The sequence below is a fragment of the Lepus europaeus genome, chromosome 1 (assembly GCF_033115175.1).
Source record: "Lepus europaeus isolate LE1 chromosome 1, mLepTim1.pri, whole genome shotgun sequence".
Taxonomy (NCBI): Eukaryota; Metazoa; Chordata; class Mammalia; order Lagomorpha; family Leporidae; genus Lepus; species Lepus europaeus.
Window position 1 is genome coordinate 85,078,872 of NC_084827.1, and position 22,953 is coordinate 85,101,824.

Genomic DNA, 22,953 nt, shown 5'->3' on the forward strand with positions numbered 1-22,953 from the left:
AAAAGGAGAAACTTAGGGAGGCCACTTTGTCTCATTAGCTAAGAACAGTTCTGTATTGTGTATGTATCCAACATAAACACTTGGCGAAGGATGTTATTCTACTCACAGTGTTTGTCTTTCCTTATGGTCATCAGCTGGGTGACTACTGCTACTTGGCTGAGAAACACTTCATCCATAAAGAAATGCATCATAAGTAATAATGAGTGTGAGTTTGTGTTCATTGCAAAGCGAGAATACAGATTCAACAAGAGATTTTTGTATCCAATTGAAATGATTCAAGCTGTTTAACCTAATTGAGCGTCTATAAATCAGGAGTGTTGTCATATTAGTAATCCCCTCCTAGATAAGGCATTGCAATGAGGCGCCACACAAGAGTACAAATGTATACACACAAAATAAAGGGAACCTATTGACCCTCTTCTATTTAGCATCCTTGTACATCTCCCCTCTCTTTATAATTACTATTGTAATAAAATTAATACTTGACAACTGACTTGTAGATCTATTTAACCATAGGATGAGTGTATTTTTCCTATACAACAAAAGAAAGACCTAATATTTTGATAACTATAATGTCAAGAAGATACTGGCAAGGGGGTATGTACATCCACTGGAATCTAGATCCTGAAAATACATAGTATAAATATTGTAAAGTGTTTTTTTAAAAAAGATAAAAAAGCAGATCCATATGTTCTGATCTGAAAGGATCACTATGTCATATCCTCCTTGTATAGATTTTCTAAAATCTGCTTCAAATACATATCTTTGTAAATTATTTCTAATATATTCCTAATGTAATATTTCCCTGTTTTGGTACCTCTATCATGCTGTAATTTTTTCTTCTTTCTATACTCATGGGCAATATGGTTCAAAACCTCCCAGCACCATGCCTCTTAAGTTTCCAGATTCTTTCTTATCCAGGAATACCTTGCACTACTTCTATAGATATATGTGGTTTCCTTTTGAAATTACTTTTCCACTGAATGGCACATTCCTGGCACATATGCCCTAATCTCCATTCTTGAACCCATGTGGACATTTTTAATTGATCAGGTCACATTTTCACACAGTGACTACAACTTCAGGATCCTTCCCTACAGAGAGTTAGCAGTCACCATCAGCCAGATAAAACAAACAAGTGTTAGTTTATCTCCTGTACTACAGGGAGTCTCTTATTCATTGCCTCCATTATTTTATCAGTATTATGAAAAATAATGCAGACTGTAGATATACCCTAATACTTTCAAGAGAATAGGAAATCCATGTCTATTTCTTAAAAATTCTTAGTGTCTCGCTTTAATTCTTCATTTTAATAAAGAAATGTATGCCATATAGTAAAGATATATATATATATATATACACACACACACTATATATATATATATATATATATATGTAACCTATATATACAAGAGTACTTCAGAAAGTTCATGGAAATATTGAATTAAAAGTTATGTTTGTTTTGGTGCAAAAAATTTGAAATCAGTGTGTAATTTTTTCATAATACGCATTTCACACAAACTTTTAGAAAACCCTTTCATTGTGTTTGGATTTCCAAACTGTTTCCCCAAAATAGACTTATCTTTTATTTCCATTTTCCATGACCTTTATAAAATACTCATATAATATATAAAGTTTGGGTTAGAATTATTTAAAATATACATACATATATGCAATATATTACTATAAACCGCTTAAGTTTCAAAATTTATTCATTTTACAATTGATGACTACTCTTTTTTTTAAGATTTATTTATCTGTTTGAAAGTCAGAGTTACATAGAGAAGGAAAGGCAGAGAGAGAGGTCTTCCATCCGTTGGTTCACTCCCCAATTAGCAGCAATGGCTGGAGCTGCGCTGATCCAAAGCCAGGAGCCAGGAGCTTCTTCCAGGTCTCCACGCGGGTGCAGGGGCCCAAGGGCTTGGGCCATCTTCTACTGCTTTGCCAGGTCATAGCACAGAGCTGGATTGGAAGTAGAGCAGCCGGGTCTTGAACTGGCACCCATATGGGATGCCAGCACTACAGGCAGCAGTTTTACCCGCTACACCACAGCATCGGTCCCATTGACTACTCTTGCAATGTTTTTCTTAGTCAACTTTCCTTACAAATTATTTCAAGTTAGAGGAAGGAAAACGTGTTTTTTAAAAGTGTTTAGAAATAGGAAGTGCAGCACAAGGAAATTTGAAATCCTCCAGGACTACTGCCTGATACTCCCAATGAGAAAACAGAAACTTAGGAAGCTCAGTGAATACCTGCAGTCTCATAGGCAGTAGCAATGGAGCCAGGAGAGAAAACCAAGCAAGTTGATTTCATTTTTCCTTACAAAAGTTGATCATCCATCCCAGTCTTTAACACTGATGTGCATGGCTTGAAGCTACAGTTTCTTTGTTGATTCATGTTTTTTTCTCCTAGCTCCTATGATATCCTGGGGTAGTGGGCCTTATGTGTCTCCATATGGGTCTATGGACCAGTGAAATGGATTATTCAGACACCTTATTTCATATATATTCTCTTTTGGACTATGTAGACATCTTGTGCATGATAGCAAGACTTTTTCTTTAGCAAATTTCTGCTTATTTATTCATTTTTATTTCATTTAAAAGACAGAAAGAGAAGGAGAGAGAGAGAGAGAGAGAGAGAGAGAGAGAGAGAGCTGCTCTTTCACTCCCCAAATGCCTCACAGCATCCAAAATCGAGAACCTAGGAATCCATCCTGATTTTGCATGTATCAGGCAGGAACCCATGTACTTGAGCCATCACCCATATTAGCAGGAAGCTGGATTGGAAGGGGAAATGTGGAGTGGTCAGGACTAGGACCCAGGTGTTCTTATATGGGATATGGGAGATGGCAGTTAACCACTTCACCAAATGTCCATCCCGACCAAGTCTTTTCCAAGCACACCTCATGACTCCTAAATTCTATTTTTGATGCTATAACTTAAAGTAGTTTCACACTAACTCATAAAACCTTTGAAAATGGAGAAAGGTGATAGTTTGCATTTCCTGAATTCCCTTTTCCCAAAATAAAGCCTCTCTAAATGTTACATTATATTATTGTATTTCCAATATATATTTTCCACATATCCACTGTGATTAAAAAAAAGATAAAGCAGTGAAAAGAGAGAAAAAAGGAGAAAAAAGTAGAGAGCCGGCGCCATGGCTCAACAGGCTAATCTTCCACCTAGCGGCACCGGCACACCAGTTTCTAGTCTCAGTAGGGGCGCCAGATTCTGTCCCGGTTGCCCCTCTTCCAGGCCAGCTCTTTGCTATGGCCCGGGAGTACAGTGGAGGATGGCCCAAGTGCTTGGGCCCTGCACCCACAAGGGAGACCAGGAGAAGCACCTGGCTCCTGGCTTCGGATCAGCGTGGTGCGCCGGCCGCAGTGCGTTGGCCGCAGCGGCCATTGGAGGGTGAACGAATGGCAAAGGAAGACCCTTTTCTCTGTCTCTCTTTCTCTCTCTCTCTCTCTCTCTCTCACTGTCCACTCTGCCTGTCAAAAATTAAAAAAAAAAAAAAGAGAGAAACGTAGGGAGACATGACCTAGAAATGGACTCAACAACTTCCTTGACTGAGCTTGGCCTTCTCTCCTTGGCTAAAGAGAAAACAGCCAAGAAGACTATTTGCTCTGACTGTAGGTAGAAAGTGTTTGGAAGAACTTCATTTCTGTTCAGCTGAGGCATGCAGAAGAGGAAAAACTCAAGGGGTCAGTTACACATAAAGCAAAAGCTGTTTGTAATAAGAAAATACAGAATACCCCAAACTTTCTACAGCAAATGAAAATGGGAATAAAGCGAAAGGTAACACACCACCTAAACTCAAAGATTTTGCAATTTAATTGAGGGAGATAAAACATATGTGCATGAAATAACTTACAGATAAAAATAAAACATGTCAACAACAACGTAATACAATCTGAATGTTTAAATGCCAAGAAAGCAAATAACAAAATGATCAGAATATGATTCTTAAAAGATTCCCAGTAGAAATGTGTTTAAATATGGTTTGAGGTATGGTAATTGGCATAGATATGGTGATGAAAATAATAGAAATATAATTGCAAAGCAGCTCAGATGTGTGTGGCCATAAGGAGAATTGAGCATGTAAGTTGACCTCTGGACCCTTAGTGCATGCATTCTCTGTGCATTATTCCTTTTTCCTTTCTTCTAATTAATAGACTTTGTTTTTCAGAGCAGACTTAGATTCATGGAGAAACTAAGCAGAAAGTACAGAGATTCCCATAAGCCTCCTCTCCTTCTAGCACACACATACCCATTTTCCTCTATCATGAACATCTTGCATTGGTGTCCTGTATTTGTTATAACTGATGAGCAGACATTGAGACATCATTACTAATTAAAGTGCATAGTTTACATTAGGGTTCATTCTTAGCATGATATGGTCTATGGATTTTAGCAACTGTGTGTCATGTAACCACCAATATATTATCATATAGAATAGATTCATTGCCTTAGAAATCTCTTGCTCCATTTGTTCATTCCTTCTTCCCCAGAACACTCGACAACTGTTGATTTTGCCTTTCCAGGATGTCAGATACTTGGCATCACACACATGTAGCCTTTTTAGAGTGGCCTCCTTCACTTGACAATTTGTCTTTAAGAAACCTTCATGTCTTTTCACACTTTGACAGTTCAGTTCCTTTTACTGCTGAATCATATTCCGTTGCATGGATATACCATAGTTGTTCAATCATTCACCTTTTGAGGGACATCAATGATCTTTTTCAACTTAAAGACAAAGTTGTATGAACTTAAATCTTAACTTACTTAACCAGTGCATTTCCAAGATCGAAACTATGGTTCTCAGGACACATATTCTCTTTACCTTGACACTTTGGAGAAATACATTGTAATTTTCTGCAACTTTCTTTTCTGTCCTTCAACTTTAGTCGAGTTGAAGCACACTTTACCCTCTTGCTTCTGCTCTCTAGCAGTGTGAGAGCAGTTAACTTTAGAATACACAAAAGATGAGCATTGTGCAATTAAGTTCTGCATTTTCAAATGAACATCATTATTATCAAACATCTTTTGGAGGTAGTGTCTTTTCCTTTCCTTTGCAACTTCAATACTGTTGTTTTCCTGGCATATAATTCCAAATTTTGCCTTTTTTTTTCTCTTCTTTGGCTACAGTGTTAATTATGTCCAAAAAGCAATTCTACGACCTCTTCAAAAGTGACATCCTAAGCTGTTGTTGATTCTCTAAGTAGAAACGAATGTCACCTGGCACACCTGTGTCTCTTTTTGACACCAAATAACATTGATAACTGAATTACTCTAATAGAAAAAAAAAAAAAAAAAAAGGCTGCCCTGCCAGTTGAAGGGAATGTGCAGTGAAAGGCATTTACATGGCCCTGTGATTATGTATACACTCTGGTTTTAAGGCAGCACGCAGGAGGCTCTGCCAAGAAAATTTTAAAGTTCAAGCAGAAAAAATAATCACAGTATCTTTCAGTCGTTTGCTGCTTGTATTTGTTTCCTTAAAATGCACAGCTAAATGCTCTCTACACACAGATACTACATGGTAGGTGGGGTATATCTTATTACCGGGTTATTTTCCAGTACATTTGGCATAGTTAAGGTAAAGTGTATTAACTTTCTCTCAAAATAAAGATGAAAACAGAGTTGTAGCGGCCGTGAATGCTTCAGCCATTGTCAGGAAGTTAAGAACTGACAGGAGGCCCAAATAATCAACTCTGCCTGGTGCATAGACCGTGGTTTTCCCCTGGGATATCTGGTCTAATCCGACAATGTATCTGACTGGCATGAATGTAGAATTACTTTCAATAAAGATTTTATTTCAAGCTTGGATGATTTCCCCCAAAACATCTTGTCACTAAGGCAGAGTATATCATAGAATATCTGATTTTTCCCCCTACAAGTCAGCTTTTGAGGGGGAAAAAATACACATTTCAACTCAAGTACTCAGCTCAGGTCAATTCACTGTAAAAATCACATTTTAACATATCTAGACTGATTAAAGATTTGCTGTGTTAAAGAAATCAGGGAGCTGTCAAGAGAGCTTACCCTAAAGTCTGCAAATGTAAAGAATAAGTAACACATTTGCTCAACTTCAGTTTGCCTTCTCCCTGTAGTGGCCTCCAAAGCAGGAGCAGGCGGGACAGATGATTCTACAAGCTAACACCAAACTGATAGAATATTTGTCTTTTTGCAAGTAAGGAACATTTAAAGGTCACATCTTCCAATAAGTACAAAATTGTTTCCAGGCCATATGAGAACTATGAACAGCCTGGACATGATCACACTAAAATGATCTTTTCTCTATCTATCCTTCTCTCTCCCCTTATTTTATTCTCTTCCTTCAAGATACCACATTGTTAGCATGTTGAAGATAAGGTAGCAGTAGGTAACAGTGCATTACTCTATTTGAATTTACTTAAATGTTTCATTTGGTGCTTGCTTACATTATTTCAGCCTTGGTGTCACATTGTTTAATTTATGCTTGGTTCATATAATCTTAAAAATAGCTTATGTTAGTTATAGTCTCACCCTTTCCTTACTAAAAGCACACAAATCATGATTTAACTCTGCTGGGATAGCTGTAATTATTTTAACATTTAACAATCATAGCCCATTATATTCATATAATGTTTTAAATTCAAAATCCCTTTTATCTCTATTATTATATTTTATGACTAGCATAATATTATATTAAGTATGTACATGAACGAAAACTCATGGATAACGGTACATAAAACTCTACAGAGGTTTTGAAAGATCTAAAGTCAAGCCCATGTTCTTTGACTTCATTAGCTGTGTGACTTTGGGGCAGATCATTTAGCTAAGAAGTCCTCAGTCTTGGCTGTACACCAATTTCCTTTGTGAAGTTTTCAGATACTGAAAGTCCTAATTCTTAACCATGAACAAGCAAATCAGACTTCTCTGTGCATTCCTTTTCCTTTGCTAAAAGATGTAGCCAGAGTGGGAAACTCAGGAGTCCTAATCTCTGCTTCTTTGTTTATAAAGAAATAACTGCCAGAAGCAAATGTAATCATATAGAATAAAAATTAGCCTTTTTACAAGTTTTATTTAATCCTCAAAACAGGGGCCAGCATTGTGGCTTAGTGAGTAAAACCTCTGCCTGTGACACTAGCATCTTATATACAAGCTGGTTCATATCCTGCCTGCTCCACTTCAGATCCAGCTCCCTGCTAGCAGCAAAAGATGGCCCAAGAATTTGGGCCCCTGCCACCCATGTGGGAGACTTGGATGAAGCTCCTGGCTATGGCCTAGCAAGCATTGGGCATTGCAGCTATCTGGGGAGTGAACCAGCAGATTGAAGCGCTCTCTCTCTCTCTCTCTCTCTAACTCTGACTTTCTAAATAAATGAATAAATATTTTTTAAGCTTGTAAAAATTCTCAGAATGATCCATAAGTTTGGTTTTAGCCTTAACTTCACTTTTCTAAATGAGGAATTATAGGCTCAGACAGCCACTAATACCTTTCTAAGACCACACAGTCAATACACATTGCACAAGAATTTAAGATTCTGAAATGCCAGATTGCATGTCTTCCCTGAAAAATAGATTCTTTCCCTCAGGTACAGTAGAGTCAAATGAAAACTTTTGAAAACATACCCAGGCCTCTGTTCAGGCCAATTGCAACAGATTGTCTGTGGGTGAGTCCCAAATATCGATATGCTTTGAACACTCTACAGACAATATTAACATTCAGGCTGGATTGAAAATCTCTTCTCTAGAATGACAGAAACATGTGTGAAAAACACAAAGAATCATAGAGATTCGGTATGATGGCTTGATACAACTTTTGCTGATGAAAATGCACAAATTCCAAGTGGAAGGGAATGGTTCATGAACATAGCACTGGTCAGGTATAGCCTCTGGATTTGATTTCAGGTCTATTTTTTTACAAACCAGTTCTCTTTCTACAGGAACTTCTCTGATTGCCCCAGAGCTCCTCACCACTGTCCCAAGTTGGATCTAACATGGTTCAGGTTTTCTATTAACACCAATCAAAGGAAAGGTGGAAGAGGAAAGGGAAGAAAGAACAGTCGAACTATGATGTAGGCTGGATAAAACCTGGCCAATGGCAGCACCAGGACCCATCATTCTGTGTCCACATGAACCAAATAGGCTTGGCGTTTGTACATGTACTGTGATCAGTCATTGGCCAAGGACTCTCACCAACAGTCTTGTGGCAGGAGGTGGCCCTCTTCAGCTGAAGCAAACCGTACAGGTGCTCACAGCTGAAACTGATGACTGAACACCTGGCAGCTAGCCAATGAGTCGTTCCTTGAAGAGCAACCTAGGCTGCATTTCTCATGTCCACTACAGTCCACTCATTGTGTCGTTCAGATCGATTCTTCATGCATTTTGGGGAAGCATCTCCCACAGTACTCCAGCAAGTCTCTCTTCCTGAGGAATTCTTTGAAGAGAAAGCTTTCAAACCATGAACTCCAACCACTGCAACTACAGCTGGAGCTGAGCCCAGCTCATTGCTTTGTTCCTTCTCGGTCTGTTCTAGTTCCTGTCCCCTCAACCCAGCTATGGCCTCTGCTAGTCGAAGTGACTGATGTTGCAGTAACCCAGCCCCTCATTCTGGAAGGGTCAAAACTCCTATCTACTATGGCTTCTCAAATAAGGATTTCTGCCCTGTTCTTTAGCCACACAGTGGAGCAGCAGAGAACTTGGAAGTCCCATGTGGATCATCTGAATGCCACATATATTAGCACCTGTCCTTATTATGTGTAATGACACTTGCCTAGATGGTGAGTCTTTTCCTTGTCTGCTGGTCCCTGGACCCAAGAATCCCCAAGTGCCCAGAAAGCAGCTGTAGCTTATAATACATTGATTAGGTATATCATCCTAATACAGTGATACAAAGTTCATCCTTACTGTCAGCCTATTTGTTCTGCATCCATTAACTATCCTCATAATGTTCTGACTCAGGTCCCCTTGGCTGTTTCTTGGGCACTGCTGCTTTTTATTAAAACTGTACCCACCTGGCTACTAGCAATTAAGTCCTACCACCTGGCTTCTATTATCTCGATGTCTCATCATCCCATGGCTATCAGTGAGTCTAATTCTGTGAAAGCCTTGCCTACAGTCAACACTCATTTACAGAGTAAAGTCCTCTATAATTGCAAACAACCCAGTGTAGAGTATCAGTGATGCTTAGCAACAGCCCTTCCACTCAATGGACTTTGCAGTTACTATCCACTACCTCCCACTATTATTTTTAAAGCTCTCATACATTACACTAGCTAATCTCATTCACAGATACAACTCACCAATTCACCACTAGTGAGAGTTTGAAAAACTAGATTCCACCTTGTGTGAGGACATGTCTGCAACTGCCACCATTGAAAGACTCTGTTGCCTGCTAGGCAACAAGTGACAAAGCTTCAAATCCCCAATAGATTCCTGGGACCACTGATGGGGCAAGTTCCCCAAAAGGAGATGGAGACCCTGAAATAGAATTTGACATGGAGGATATTTATAAAGGCTCAACCCTTGTGAAAAGGAGTGGCAGTGAGACTGTGGAAAGGGAACTGCTATATGGACCAAAAAACAAAAAAGTCATTAGTTCCTCAGGGACCTCTGGAGCACACAGACCCTACCCTCACTGTTGCCCTTAGTGAGCCAGAATTGTGCAACTTTCATTGATAGTGGGATCAGTCAGAGCCCTTGAACAACATGACTCATGGCATTTGAGGTAATCTCTGAAGAAGGAAACAGATGAAAGTCACCTGCTAACTGTGCAAGTAGACAGGAAGTCCTTCCTTGAAAGGGGATCCAAGTTCCAATCTCTGCATCCAAAGCAGTACCACCATCATCAAATTGAAAAATGCAGCCTGGAGACCAGGAGCCTCTTTGACATTGTCAAATATAACACTTGATAATAGTTCCTTGAAAAGTAGACATTTCCAATTTTTTATAGAACTTGTTACAGCAGGTGATCACAGTGAATGGGGCTGAACAACAGAATCATGACTTAGTCTGCCATCCCTATTTACAAAATCATGTGCAGGAATGCACAATTCATTTCTCAATCACAGTCCAGGTGATGAATTCATATGTATAAGAGAGAAATTAGTTTCTGTCTTTCAGCAAAATATTGTGTACTATTTGAAAAGGGTTGTATTTCTCCAACTACACAGAATGCTTTAGCTAAACTAGAATTTGATGGTCAGATTTTAGATGGCTAAGAAAAAGCACCAATATCTTTAACTGCAAGCCATACATAGTATAAGCCAGTAAGAATTATGCTTCATTCTAAATTCCTCTCACAAGTTTTGTTCAAATGAGGAATATGTTTGGAAACTCACTGTCCAATGGAATAAGAAAGGAAAGGCACCAAACACAGTTATAGGCCTTTAATGATTTTCCAGAAATATTAACTCTTCATTTCTGTCACTGTGTTCTTATTCTCCCATAATATAGATGAAACTCAGGTTTGCAAGATATGTAGCCAATGCTCCATAACTAAAACTAATTCCTCACTCAAGGTCATTTTCTTCTAAATTACTTACATTTACTTAATTCAGACTTCGGGATCATTTCTAGTTCTGGAAGGCTATGTACAGCTAAGCGTTTGTTGGTGGGAAGGAAGGGCATCCATCCATTCATATAGCATTTCAGTGAATATTCTTTGATCACCTACTACTTACTATGAGCAAAACACTAATCCTGGAGTAGGGATACTACATTGAACAAAACCAGATATACTCCCTGTACTTCAGATATCGACACTCTATTAGAGGAAGATGATAAAGCAGATTTGCAAGGTAGAAAATGTATGGCTTTTGTCACCACTACAGGCAGGTCTTCATTCTCTTCTGGTTTTTAGTCACCACCCTCTGCTTCCAATGCCAGGACTGGATCTCCATCACTGTTGAGGTGAAGCTGTCTTGAGCCGCCTTTGCCTAGATAGATCATGTAACGATTTCTACTTAGCTGTTACTGATATATGCTGGGCATGGGCTGTTCTGAAATCTTCCTGTATCATTAGATTTTCCCCAAGGAAAGGACTGGGTCCTTCTGATCTCAGTGTCATCAAACCTTTTAACAGCCCAGGAAAGGGGCTAAGAAGAACTCAGGACTGAGTGGCTTCCAAAGGACCTCACCGAAGTCTCAGCCCTTCCAGCATCTCCAGGTTCCAGTCAAGAAAATATTTCTCTAGACTGGCAACAGAGTAGCCTGATTCTTCATCTACCTTCCACCCCACTGCTTAGACCATGCACTGGCTACAGCTTGAGTCCTTTGGCATGTAGGCTTTTGCAACACAAAACACAATCCTTTGCCATTAACAGGCCTAACCAAGCAAAAAGCAAAAGGACTTTCTCTGCTTTTCTGTTGTATAACCCCTCCATCAGAGCTGCTGACTTGAAAGGGAAAGATACAAGGAAGGGTGGGAAAGATATCTCAGTTATCATATATTATCTCACTTGTCTTAATTACTCATTCCTGTTTTGAAACATTTTCTGTTCTTACTACACTAATTCTCCAGGCCAACTCTAATAACTGATTTAGAAAGGAAAAATATATTTTTTTCTTTCATATCATAGCTTTTTACATTCATTTACCATGGCTTCTCTACATATTCTTTTCTCCAAACCAAACATCTCCCATTCCTGTGCTCTCTCTTCCTTTTCAGAGTGCATCTTGCTGCATTTTCAACGTGGTGCTCACTAGTTTCACAGGATTCTGCTTCAGCCAGGTCACTTTAGAAAGTATCAAAGACTTAGTTTTCTCAGAAAGTAAAATGGATTGTTGATGATTGAATGATGAGACCCATATTGCAACTGATTCTCTTTCAGCTATTGAAGGAATTATTTTAAAAAGGAGAGTTTTTAAGAACATAGTCAAACACATGGTGTAGTTCTCCACAATGGAAAGTAAGGTGGCTCTTCTATTCACCTGTATAAAAAGGAAAAATAAAATATAGGTTGAGGGTTTCTGACTGTGCATACTGACAATTTTCCTTTTAGGTTTCTCTAACATTACAAAGATTTAAGTTTTATATTTTCCACTAATAGAATTACGTGCATTATTCTGCCTGACTAGATTAAGGCTGATTCCATGTTCAACACTCAATTATTCTGCATGAAATATTACTATCATTACTAGTTTTTAAACTACTTTATTGGATGAATTCAGGTAGAGAATAAAAGCAGTCTTTTTATTTCTTCCTATCTAAAAATACTCTCAGTATGCAATATTCCTAACTCTTCTTCCCTAATTGCAAAACAATTCTTTCCAGGCTGTTGATATCATGAGTGGTGATCATTGTATCAGCAGAGCTCAGAAAACAAAAATTAAGGCTTCTCTTACTGCTGATATGGTCTAAGGTAGATGTTCAAACCATTGTAAAGCTTAAGAAAAATGCCTAAGGAAGACCATGGCTGAAATTCTCCATGATTTTGCTAATAATGCGTTTTAATTCTTAATGAAAAATGAATCATTCCAGGTGTATAAAACAACTGTGTGAATCTGGAGAAAAGGGTGACATATTTCTGTTTTCCATTTGGACACCCTTCTCATCCATTGGGATATATCCTCGGTTGTGAAGTAAGTGACTGAAGCATTGAAATATGTCATCCCAGAATTCATGCTGAGTCCCACCACCAGGTCTTCCTCGGGCTTCACACCTCACCGTTAGGCTTCAAATTCAGAATCTGGGGATCTTAGTTGTTTGTAGAAAGAATATCTGTACCCCAGAGTAAAAAGAACTGTACCTTGATCTCGGCTCTGCCACTTACTTCCTGTGTGGTTTTGATCAGGTTGTTCAGCGTTTCGCAGGCTCACTTTGTTCATCTGAAGAACTTAATCTGAAAAATTTTCTTTCATTTTTGAAAAAAAAAAATGAGAGGAGGAACATCCCAGATACATTAGGAAGGTACAGTGATTCAAGCAGCAAAGTTCTGGTCCACAATACACAGAGCTCATCGGCAGTACAGAATATGCAGGCGTGTGTGCAGCTATGCATGTAGGAGACTGCACAAAAAAGGGAGAGATGCAGATCGATGGAAGATGAATATCTTGTTCAACAAGTGTCATTGAGGACATTAGCTAGCTTTTTTGAAAACAGCATATTCAGACTGCCATCACATTTCCTATGCTAAAATATACTTAAGAAGAATTAGATGGCAGTTAAAAAAATGAAATCTTTTTTTGAAGTGGAAGGAAACTGATATTTATCTGATCTCTTTAGAGAATAAGAATCTCTTTTTAGAATAAGAATCATATTAGAAACTCCAAAATTTGTACTAGATATGACAACCTCAACATTTAAGCAATAAAATGAAAGAACAAAAGAATTTGGAAAATATCTACAAAACAAAAATCATGAAAAGTTATTCTTCTTAATGCATAAAAACTTTAAAATCCATATATACAAAGGTGCTTATTGTGGTATTGTCTATAATAGCAAAGAATTAGAAGCAATAAAATCCCATAGGCAGGGGAATGGTTAAATAAATTAAGGTATCTCTATACTATAAAATGTAACAACTTTTTTAAAAAATGAGGTATTTTTATATGTACTGACTTGGAAAGATGCCCACGCTATATGGTTAACAGGGAAAAAAGCAAATTATAGCACATTACGTATTTTTCTTTATCTCATCCTTTTTAAAAGGGAATAAAATTATATATGTAAACTATGCATTATTTTATAATAGTTTCATATTTTATAGTACATATATATTATGATATTATATAGATAATAGGTATACAGATAGAAATAGGTATACAGATAGGTAAATGGATGGATGCAGGAAAACATCCAGCAACAACACCCATCTGTTATAGTTATTATGAGGGAGTGTGACTAGGAAGCAAGGAAAGTTTTTGTTTTACTCTAGATATTCCTTTTTAGTACATTTTTTTCAAATTTATGTATTAGCTTTGTTATACAAATGAATAAAATAAACCTAGAATGAGCTTAAACATTCTCAACAGAAAAGAGAGAGAAAATATACATGGCGACTTATTTGCTTTTGTTAAATTCTTCCGCATTTCTTAACTTCAAAGAATCTGGAGTTCAAAGAACAACAGACCACTTTTCTCATTTTAAAAATAATAATACTAGAGCAGCTGTTGTGGCACAGTGGGTTAAGCTGCTGCCTGGGTCACCCAAATCCCATATCTGGGTGCTGATTCAAGTCCCAGCTACTCAGCTTCCAATCAGGTTTCCTGCTAATGCATCATGGAAAACAGTAGATAGTGGCTCAAATGCTTGGACCTCTAGCGCCAATCTGAGAAACCCAGATGGAGATCCGGGCTCCTGGCTTCAGCCTAGTCAATCCCTGGCTATTGTGGTCACTGGGGGAGAAGACCAACAGATGGAGGATAACCTCTCTCTCTCCTCTCTCTGTCTCTCTCTTTCTTGCTCTCTGTGTTTTTCAAGTCAGTTAACATGTAAATAAACTTTTTTTTAAAAAAAGAATAATATTAATGCTAACAGGACTAATAAATAGACCCTCCTACTTGTTACCATATTTATTTATAAAAGATTTATTTATTTATTTGAAAGAGTTACAGAGAGAGAGAGACAGAGAAGTCTTCCATCGTCTGGTTCACTCCCCAAATAGCCACAATGGCCTGGGCTGGGCTAGGCCAAAGCCAGGAGCCAGGAGCTTCTTCCAGGTCTCCCATGTAGGTGCAGGGGTCCAAGCTCTTGGGCCATGCTCTACTGCTTTCCCAGGTGCTTTAGCAAAGAGTGGGATCAGAAGTGGAGCAGCCAGGACTCAAACCAGCGCCCGTATGGGATGCCAGCATCTCAGGTGGCAGTTTAATCTACTAGGCCCCATGTCACCATGTTTTAAGAAAAAGAGCCATGAGTTCCTGGTCAGTGCTGATTCTGAAGGTGTGGTCCAGAAGCACCCATCATAACCACCTGGTGACTTGTGAAGGATACAATCTGTCAAGTCTCTCCTCAGACTTGCTGAATCCAAAATGTGGGTGTAGAGCCCAACAATCTGTGCTTTAGTACGCCTTCCAGATTATCCATGGGCAATAAAGTTTGAGAATCATTGCTCTAGTTGTTACACTTTCATTGTTTCACCCTAAGGCAGGGTTTTTCAACCTCACGCTATGACCATTTTGAGCTGTGTAATTCTCAGGGATGGGGGACTGTTCTGCGCACTATAGAATGTTTGGAGGCATCCTGTACTTCTACCCTCTAGATGCCAGTAGCAGTTTCCCACCCCAACCAGTCAATGAAAATCAAAAATGTCTCTAGACACTGCCAGATGCCCTGGAGGGTTAGGAGGGGAAAGTGGGGGGCAACATTGCCTCTGGTTAACACATGGTTTCATTGAGTTACCAGCATTTTTCTTTACTGTACTTTCAAACTTTTCTAATTTTTTGTTACACAATGTCTTATTTTATAAGCAAGAAAATTTTGAGTTTTAAATCTCCTTTAAAAATTGTGATATGTATGAAACACTGTGATTAGCAAATAGAAGATCTTCAGTAAATAGTAACCACATTTAATGTTCATTTTTGATATTTTCTATGTTAGAGATTTGACTGTGAGTTCCCATTTTATCTGCAGTTGTTGTGAGCACACAGAATGCACATTCCAACTGGAAATAAATCACTAATTAAAGCTTATAGGCTATTCCTTGTTTTCCTTTTTTTTTTCTTTAAAGATTTATTTATTCATTTCAAAGTCAGAGTTATACAGACAGGGCAGAGAGAGAGAGAGAGAGAGAGAGAGAGAGAGAGAGGTCTTCCATCTGATGGTTCACTCCCCAAATGGTTGCAACAGCCATAGCTGAGCTGAACGGATCTGAAGCCAGGAGCTAGGAGCTTCCTCTGGGTCTTGGGCCATCTCCCATTGCTTTCCGAGGCCATAGCAGAGAGCTGGACTGGAAGTGGAGCAGGCAGGTCTCAAACCAGCACCCATATGGGATGCCGGCGCTTCAGGCCAGGGCGTTAACGTGCTGCGCCACAGCGCCGGCTTCTCTTTGTTTTCCTTTTTCCTTTTCAGTCCTCATACCTTACTAGATGTTCTGATTATTAATTTAAAGATATGTTAGCATATCTCTATAATATCTAATCAATAAAAATTCAAAACAAGTGAATAATTGAAAATGTTCTAATCTTCTACATTGAAATTGGTGCAAAGAGGCTCAATAAAATGCAAAAACTCAGGCTATGCTAGCTATCAGTATGCAACTGCAATATAAGGCTGCTTTTCTGTAATGTGCTATGAGAGAATTATATATACATGGCTTTACAGGTTATTTAAAAGCAAAAATGTCAGAATATAGTAATAATTCACATTTAGGATGATAGTCATCAAATTATTCTGGAAAATAACAATGTTATGCTGTTCCAATATAAAATTGAAGAGTTATTTAGTGCAAACCAATTAATTCATAAATTGACATAAAAAATGACTGAATGATCCATGAATGAAACCCTGAACTACATTAGAATTAAATGCAAACACACTAGTGAATGCCCTCCTGCTTTTGCATTATTTGAAAACTTTTCTGATGCACACAAATGACTTTAAAAGAGAAAGCAGAATTTCTGCTAAGTCCCCAATCTCAGAGAAAGGCCAGTGTAGACAGCAGTACAGTTTGTGCAAATTGAGGGTAGGCAAGCATATGGTTAGCATGGATCCCTCCAAAATAGTTATAGCACATAAGAAACATAAGTTGAGCATATTGAAAATTTATTCTATTTTTAACAGCCTCTCAGTTACGTGGTCAAAGTCACAATTAACATTTCACATGTAGTGGCTGAGCTGTATCCTGCAAGCCAAGTGTCACCTGATGGCAGAGCTACATTTATCACCACACTCTTCCTCAAGTGAAACCGTCCTGGAGTTACATGTGTTGGAAAATCACAGCACACCACAGACAGGCACACCTCCATACTGGAAACAAGTCCTGCAGGCAATTATGTGCCTTTCAACATCTTTTGCAAGTCACTATGGTAACAGCAAAGCACAAACTTAAAAGGAAGTTTGCATCCATATATCTGTTTGGAGTTGGACTATTATTAAATGTTTCAGTCTTCTAAATTCAGCATTAATTTTTAGTTTTATGGTAAAGCTCTCCTTTACTTTTAGTCATTTGACTGTAATTTTATGGAACAAAGAGATTTCTTTGAATTAGCAATTCAGCTCACTTTTGGAAAAACTTACCCAGCATAAAGCTTATTTAAGAGGTTTCTTTTTTTTTCTTTTTTTTTTTTTTTTTGGAGTCTGGGGTCCAACATCTGTAGCATTGGATTCTTGATTGTTTCTAAAATAATCTTAAATTGATGGATCATTGCTTTTTTCATTTGGACCTGACAAAAAGTAGCTCTGGCATTTCCTCTTCTTTTTATGCTGTAAACTATATATCACTTTTTGCCTTTCGCCAGAAAAAAATGTATTCTTTCTCATCCCAAGTTTTTATAAACTTAAATTTTATTTAGCCATGTAAGAATCGCTTTTACAATGAGTATGTTTCAAGTAGTATTTAATGAACAAATTCATAAAATTATAGTTATGTATTTTTGTCAAGCCATCTTAAACAAAACAATATTAATAAATAGCCTCTCTCCAAAGAGCTGAAGCTTAGGGTCTTCCTATTAGTCAAGCATTCACAGGTACTAAACATTGAGTTCTTCATGTTGCTTAGACTCAGATATCTTTGCTGTAAGGATTCTTTGGTAGTAAATTAATGGCGAGTAAACAGACCTCAAGAGGAATTTCCAAGTATTGATGATATAAGATCTAAACGCTTTTGCGCCTTCTTACCCATCCAACAGTTCATTGCATGTTAAGATCTCAATCTCGTCTTTGCCCTTACCTTCTGTGTTCAAATTTGTTCTTTTGCCTTTTGGTTTTTGTTTTTTCATAAAAAGGGAGAAATTCTTTCATTTGTTTGCTGAAAACAGGTTAAATTTTGCTCAAAATTTACAACACTGTCATGGAGTGTAAAGACCAATGAAATCTAAGCCCTGCTGGAGGGGTGGAACTGGCCAGAAATGACCACAATGTGACCTCATTTGAGTTAGGTGCGGCAGAGTTGTAAAGCCAGTGGAACTCAGGATGGTAGAAAGCATAATATTATCAGGCCTACACACGAAAGGTCTCTAGGAAAGCCCAACACGGTAGCAATTCCTGAAACATCCTTCCCGGTGTCCCTCAGGAAAGAGAATCTCTGTAATGACTAGCATGTGAATCAAAGACCCAAATTAGCCAGAGACAGGAAAGGGCTGTTTTCTGCTGGATTCCTCAGAGCCGTTATTGTGCTTTTGTGCATTGTGAATTTCCGAGAGGAGAAACTGGCACGTGATTTTCTTCAGAACTATTACTTTGGACTACCACTTTCATGAAACATCACATAAAGTGTGTTTTGCAGAACTTACTTTAGATAAAATTGCTCCAGATGAATGGCTAAATAGTAAAAATCTATATGGCTTCTGAATCACTTTCTCTCCTACAACAACACAAATCACTTGTAGCTTAAGCTACTGGAAGTAGGACTTATTGATTCTGAGGTTTTCCATCTTAGATACCAGATTGAATTTTTTTTTCCATTCAGGGTTTTACAAGGATGCCTCATAAAGTTTTTGGAAAAACTTGAATTAAAAGTTAAGTTTATTTTGATATAAAAACTTCCAAAGTCCATGTGTAGTCTTTTCATAAGACACATTTCCATGAACTTTCTGAGGACCCCACATATTTCTGTCAGTAGCTTATGTTTCTCCTTTACATTTGTTTCACTAATTAAAGCCTTTAGAAATAATGCAATAGCAATGCCCAGCTGGTCCCCGCAGTGAGAGTGGAAGTTAGGACATCCATGGATGTGAGGTTAATAAAAGAGAGAGACATAAATAATTTTTGCAGGATGGTATTTTTGAAAATGTTTGACTCTCTGTGTAGTTCCTAAGTCAATCATTTAACTAAAAAGCAGTCTAGCAAGGTAAAAAACAGGTAAGTTTGTATTCAAATAGTGAAATTTGTAACAGCATTAATATATATTCCCACACACCCCCAAATCTGAAGGCCTTCTTTGCTGGAAATGTCCATCACCACAGTCTATTGGAAAGAATATTTACCTTCAACATGAACAATGCAGTTATGGAATCAGTGACTTCTACTCCGAATTGTCTCTATTCTCAGTGTCTTTTCTAATTTAAAGCTGGATTGATTTGTCAACATATCAACTATACCTAGCTTGATAGAAAACAAATTGCCAATTTATTCACACACTTACACACACAGAAACACACACTGGGACATACTTTGTAATGGTGAATCAGCAAAGCAACTTATATTCAACATAATATGGGTCTACATTTTATTAACTTTCTTAACTACATTTGATTTTTCTAAAACTTGTTGCAAGTAACTTGATTTCCTAACTTAGAAAAAAATTCCAAGCCACTAAGATATTTAGCCAGTAGTAATGCAAAATATAACCTGGACAGAAAACTATGTGTTATTTCAAAAAATTGCACTTTCTACAAGATTATTTTAAAGCACTTATAAATTAGAGTTTTAATAAAATCAAATGGAAAGTGTGCATGAAGGACACAAGGTTGAGGTACAATGAGTATTCCATATTTACACATGCCCAAAATGAACGTTTGTTCAGAGGAAATTTACAAGCTGATGCAATTAGCAGAAATCCATTGCAGAAATTGCCCTCTGTGACCCAGTGGCCCTGAGAGAGAAATCTACCCGAATGGGATTTGGACACTGCTTTAGCCTTCTACTCTTCCTCCTATTTAAACTCGGTCTTTGTTTCCTCCTCTAGCTTTGGCCTTGTTCTGGGCTCCAGGATCAACCTTTAATTGAGCAGGAAAAATATAAAGAACTATGGGGAGATAGAAAAAAAGTCTAGCCCCGTTTCAGCCTTCTTGCTCTTCCCTGAAGGTCTGAGTCCCACTAAATGGCTCTTTCTGGGCCCTCTGGAGAAGTGTTACCCCATCCACCACCTGAGCTCCTCTGGTGCTGCACACCTGTTTCCCGTGACCTTCCCAAAGCACAGCTGGCTTCTCCAGTCATTAGCTCTTGATCCTGCCTTGATATAGTGTCTTTGACTCAGCTTTGGCTCACAATTATCTCAAATCTCACTGTCTTTGCCACCAACTGAAATTATAACCACAATTAAATAGGTCTTGAATCCTCAGTTTATCTTCATGTCACCCCTTTCACCTTTCAGGTCCCCTAGACCTCAGATCCCAATGTTCTTTGACTCTGACCAAGACACCCTGTTATAGGTCATTGACCTTCAATCTGCCCATGCCCCTGTACTTTGGACCCTAACTTCTGCATGGCCTGGACCTCTGAGTCCTGTTCTCTGTTAGATAAATCTCACTGATTGAGATCTTTCTTCCCAACAGGAAAGTTGCTGAAGCAATTTTTACCTAATAGGTACTCAATTGGTTAGTTATGCTACCTTTCTCCCTCTTTGCTTTTAACAGCTTGCTTTTATTGTGCAAGCAGTGGAGTCAGTGAAAGATTTGGTATCATAAAAAGGTATTAATTTAAAACGAAAAGAGAAAACCTCCTTTTCCTTCATACAGAATCATACTAATGGTTTTTATAGTATCCATTTCTTGGAAAAGCTCAAGAGAGAGCTTAAACTAAGGTAAATTTGGAAAGGGAAGCAAAAACCTATCCCAAGTAGAAGGGCACATAAATCATTCTATAGGCTTTTAGTAATGAAGTAGCAAAGTGGCATAGCTTCTTATATTCCAGAAGAAACTCCAAATTTGAAATCTCAGATAACTCCCTGGTACTCTAAAAATACAAGAATCCCTTGCAGAAATGTAGCCATGCCAACAGAACTCACAGGTGCAAATGCTCTCCATTTAAGCAAAAGAAAAAGGGAGATGGGAGGCAGAATATCTTGACTATTCAGTCCAAACTTGACAATCGCTTTGTGCACAAAGCAATACACTATAACCAGACTGTCAATCACAATTTTACAGTGAGGAATAAAGACTCCCACCTTCTTAGGATGAATCATATAATCATTGGCAGAGTGAAAAGTCATCACAGTGACTAAGCCCAGGAATCACAGAAGTTACTCTAGCAATGATGCTGCCATGGTGCTGGGACCCCATTCCCTGGGTTTGAGCCTCAGCTTTGTGCAACATCACTCATTTCACCACTCTGTCTCCGTCTCAGTTTTTTTCACTGGGAAAAGAGGGCCTAATAATAGAGGCTATGTCATGGAATTGTTATGAGTACAATGTAAGTGCTGTGGGCAGGTGCAAGTCAGTGCGTGCATAGCTTTGGTCCTCCCAAGTCTGTTTCAGGAGTGGGACGGCGTGGCCCTTTGATCATGGAAGTGGTACTTCAGAAGTCTGGCTTTGTGAAGGCATAGTAATAAAGCGACTCTCCTTGCCTCCTCTGATTCAGAACTGTGTGGGCCCAAGTAGGCCAGCGTTGCTGAAGTCTAACCAACTCAACAATGTTCCAGGCTGAGTTCGGAGGCCACAGAACCAATTATCTTGGCAATTATCTTATAAGAAAACGTTGTGTTGTCTTGCTGTATTCTCTACACACAGATTTCCCTTGGGTCAGAATGTCTCATAGAGTGCAGAGTGGAGTATTTCTTAGTATTTCATTCTTCTGAATTTCAATACAAAACCAAGTAGGCTTCAGTTTCAAGAATAAGCATTATTTTTTTAAGTCCCAATTTTTAGAATGGGGCTTTGTTTTCTTTTTAAAGGTCCTGTGTTGAAACAGGAAAGGCATTAACATCAGTAGAATCATATAGTAAAGTTTCATGTGTATTCCAGTTCTCCATATAGTCCTTACAAAAGCAAGTTTTTCTTTATTCCAATAGGACTCTTTTCCTGTGTGAATGCTACAGGATTCTGCATTTTATTGAGGCGTTAGCTAAGTTGGCTTTCCCAATGAATGGAGACACTTAGAAATTTGTCATATACCTAAATGTCTCAGAATCTACCTCCTCACAAAAACATATTCCGTTTAGCATTTGCCAAGAACATTAACTTAATCACTAAAAGCTTAGTGTTTCCTCAGTCCGTATGTCTACCTTCCATTATTCATTATGTATATTTAGTTCTATTTGTTCTATTTGGATTCTTATAAATGTTTATGCATCTCACCTGTCTCCTCCATTAACTATAAGCCCTTCTGATGCTGAACCTTGTTAACTCCACAGTAAGTTTTGCACACACACTTTATCTTAGCCAAAAGGCCGAGAAGCGATCCACAGTAAGTTTTGCTTTGTAATATATTGATTCATTTATTTCACAAATATTTATTCAGCACCCAGGATGGCAAGGTATTATGGGGATAAAAATGTGGAGAAGGCAATATAGTCTTTCCCCCAAAGTCATAGGTTCGATTTCCATAGAATAAAGCATGAGACGGAGGATTTAATAGTGTTATAAGGTAGCTATTTTTCTGAAACTATAAAACTGCTTTATAATTCTAAAGTAGCAACTATTTCACTTCAAACTCCAATGGCATTTCTCTCTCTCTCTCTTTCCACAGGATAGTGGCCAAAGCCTCCAAGAACCTCATGTCCACGCAAAGCTTAGGGATTGTATTTGGACCCACCCTTCTGAGAGCTGAAAATGAAAGTGGGAACATGGCAGTACACATGGTATACCAAAACCAGATAGCTGAGCTCATGCTGAGCGAATACAACAACATCTTCGGCTCAGAGGAAGACTGACAGACAAGACAAGTTACTGAATATGTTCACATCTGTCTTGATGCCTAATATTTTTACTTTTCTGTAAACATATTTCTGAAATTTTTTTTTTCCTTTCAAGTGACAGATGCCTCATTTTGTGAAAACTTAATCATGGTTTTGTGTTTAAGTTCCAAACATTTGAATAAAATAATTGACAATATTTGCCTATATGTGTTCTACATTTACCCCTTCAATGCTGCTCCTCCCAGCAGTACAGGGACACATGAGGTGTGCATCACACTATTAAATAACTATACAGAG

The 22,953-nt window shown here is 38.2% G+C and overlaps 1 protein-coding gene across 1 annotated transcript in view; it reads left to right on the forward strand.

Moving 5' to 3' along the window:
- ARHGAP15 (Rho GTPase activating protein 15) overlaps window positions 1–22,673 on the forward strand; it is a 631,814-nt gene extending 609,141 nt beyond the window's left edge. Inside the window, exon 13 of the mRNA XM_062199545.1 lies at window positions 22,488–22,673. Within this exon, the coding sequence (XP_062055529.1) occupies window positions 22,488–22,671 (184 nt within the window). The 3' untranslated portion in view covers window positions 22,672–22,673. The remainder of the gene's footprint in view (window positions 1–22,487) is intronic.
- The last annotated feature ends 280 nt before the right edge of the window (window positions 22,674–22,953 follow it).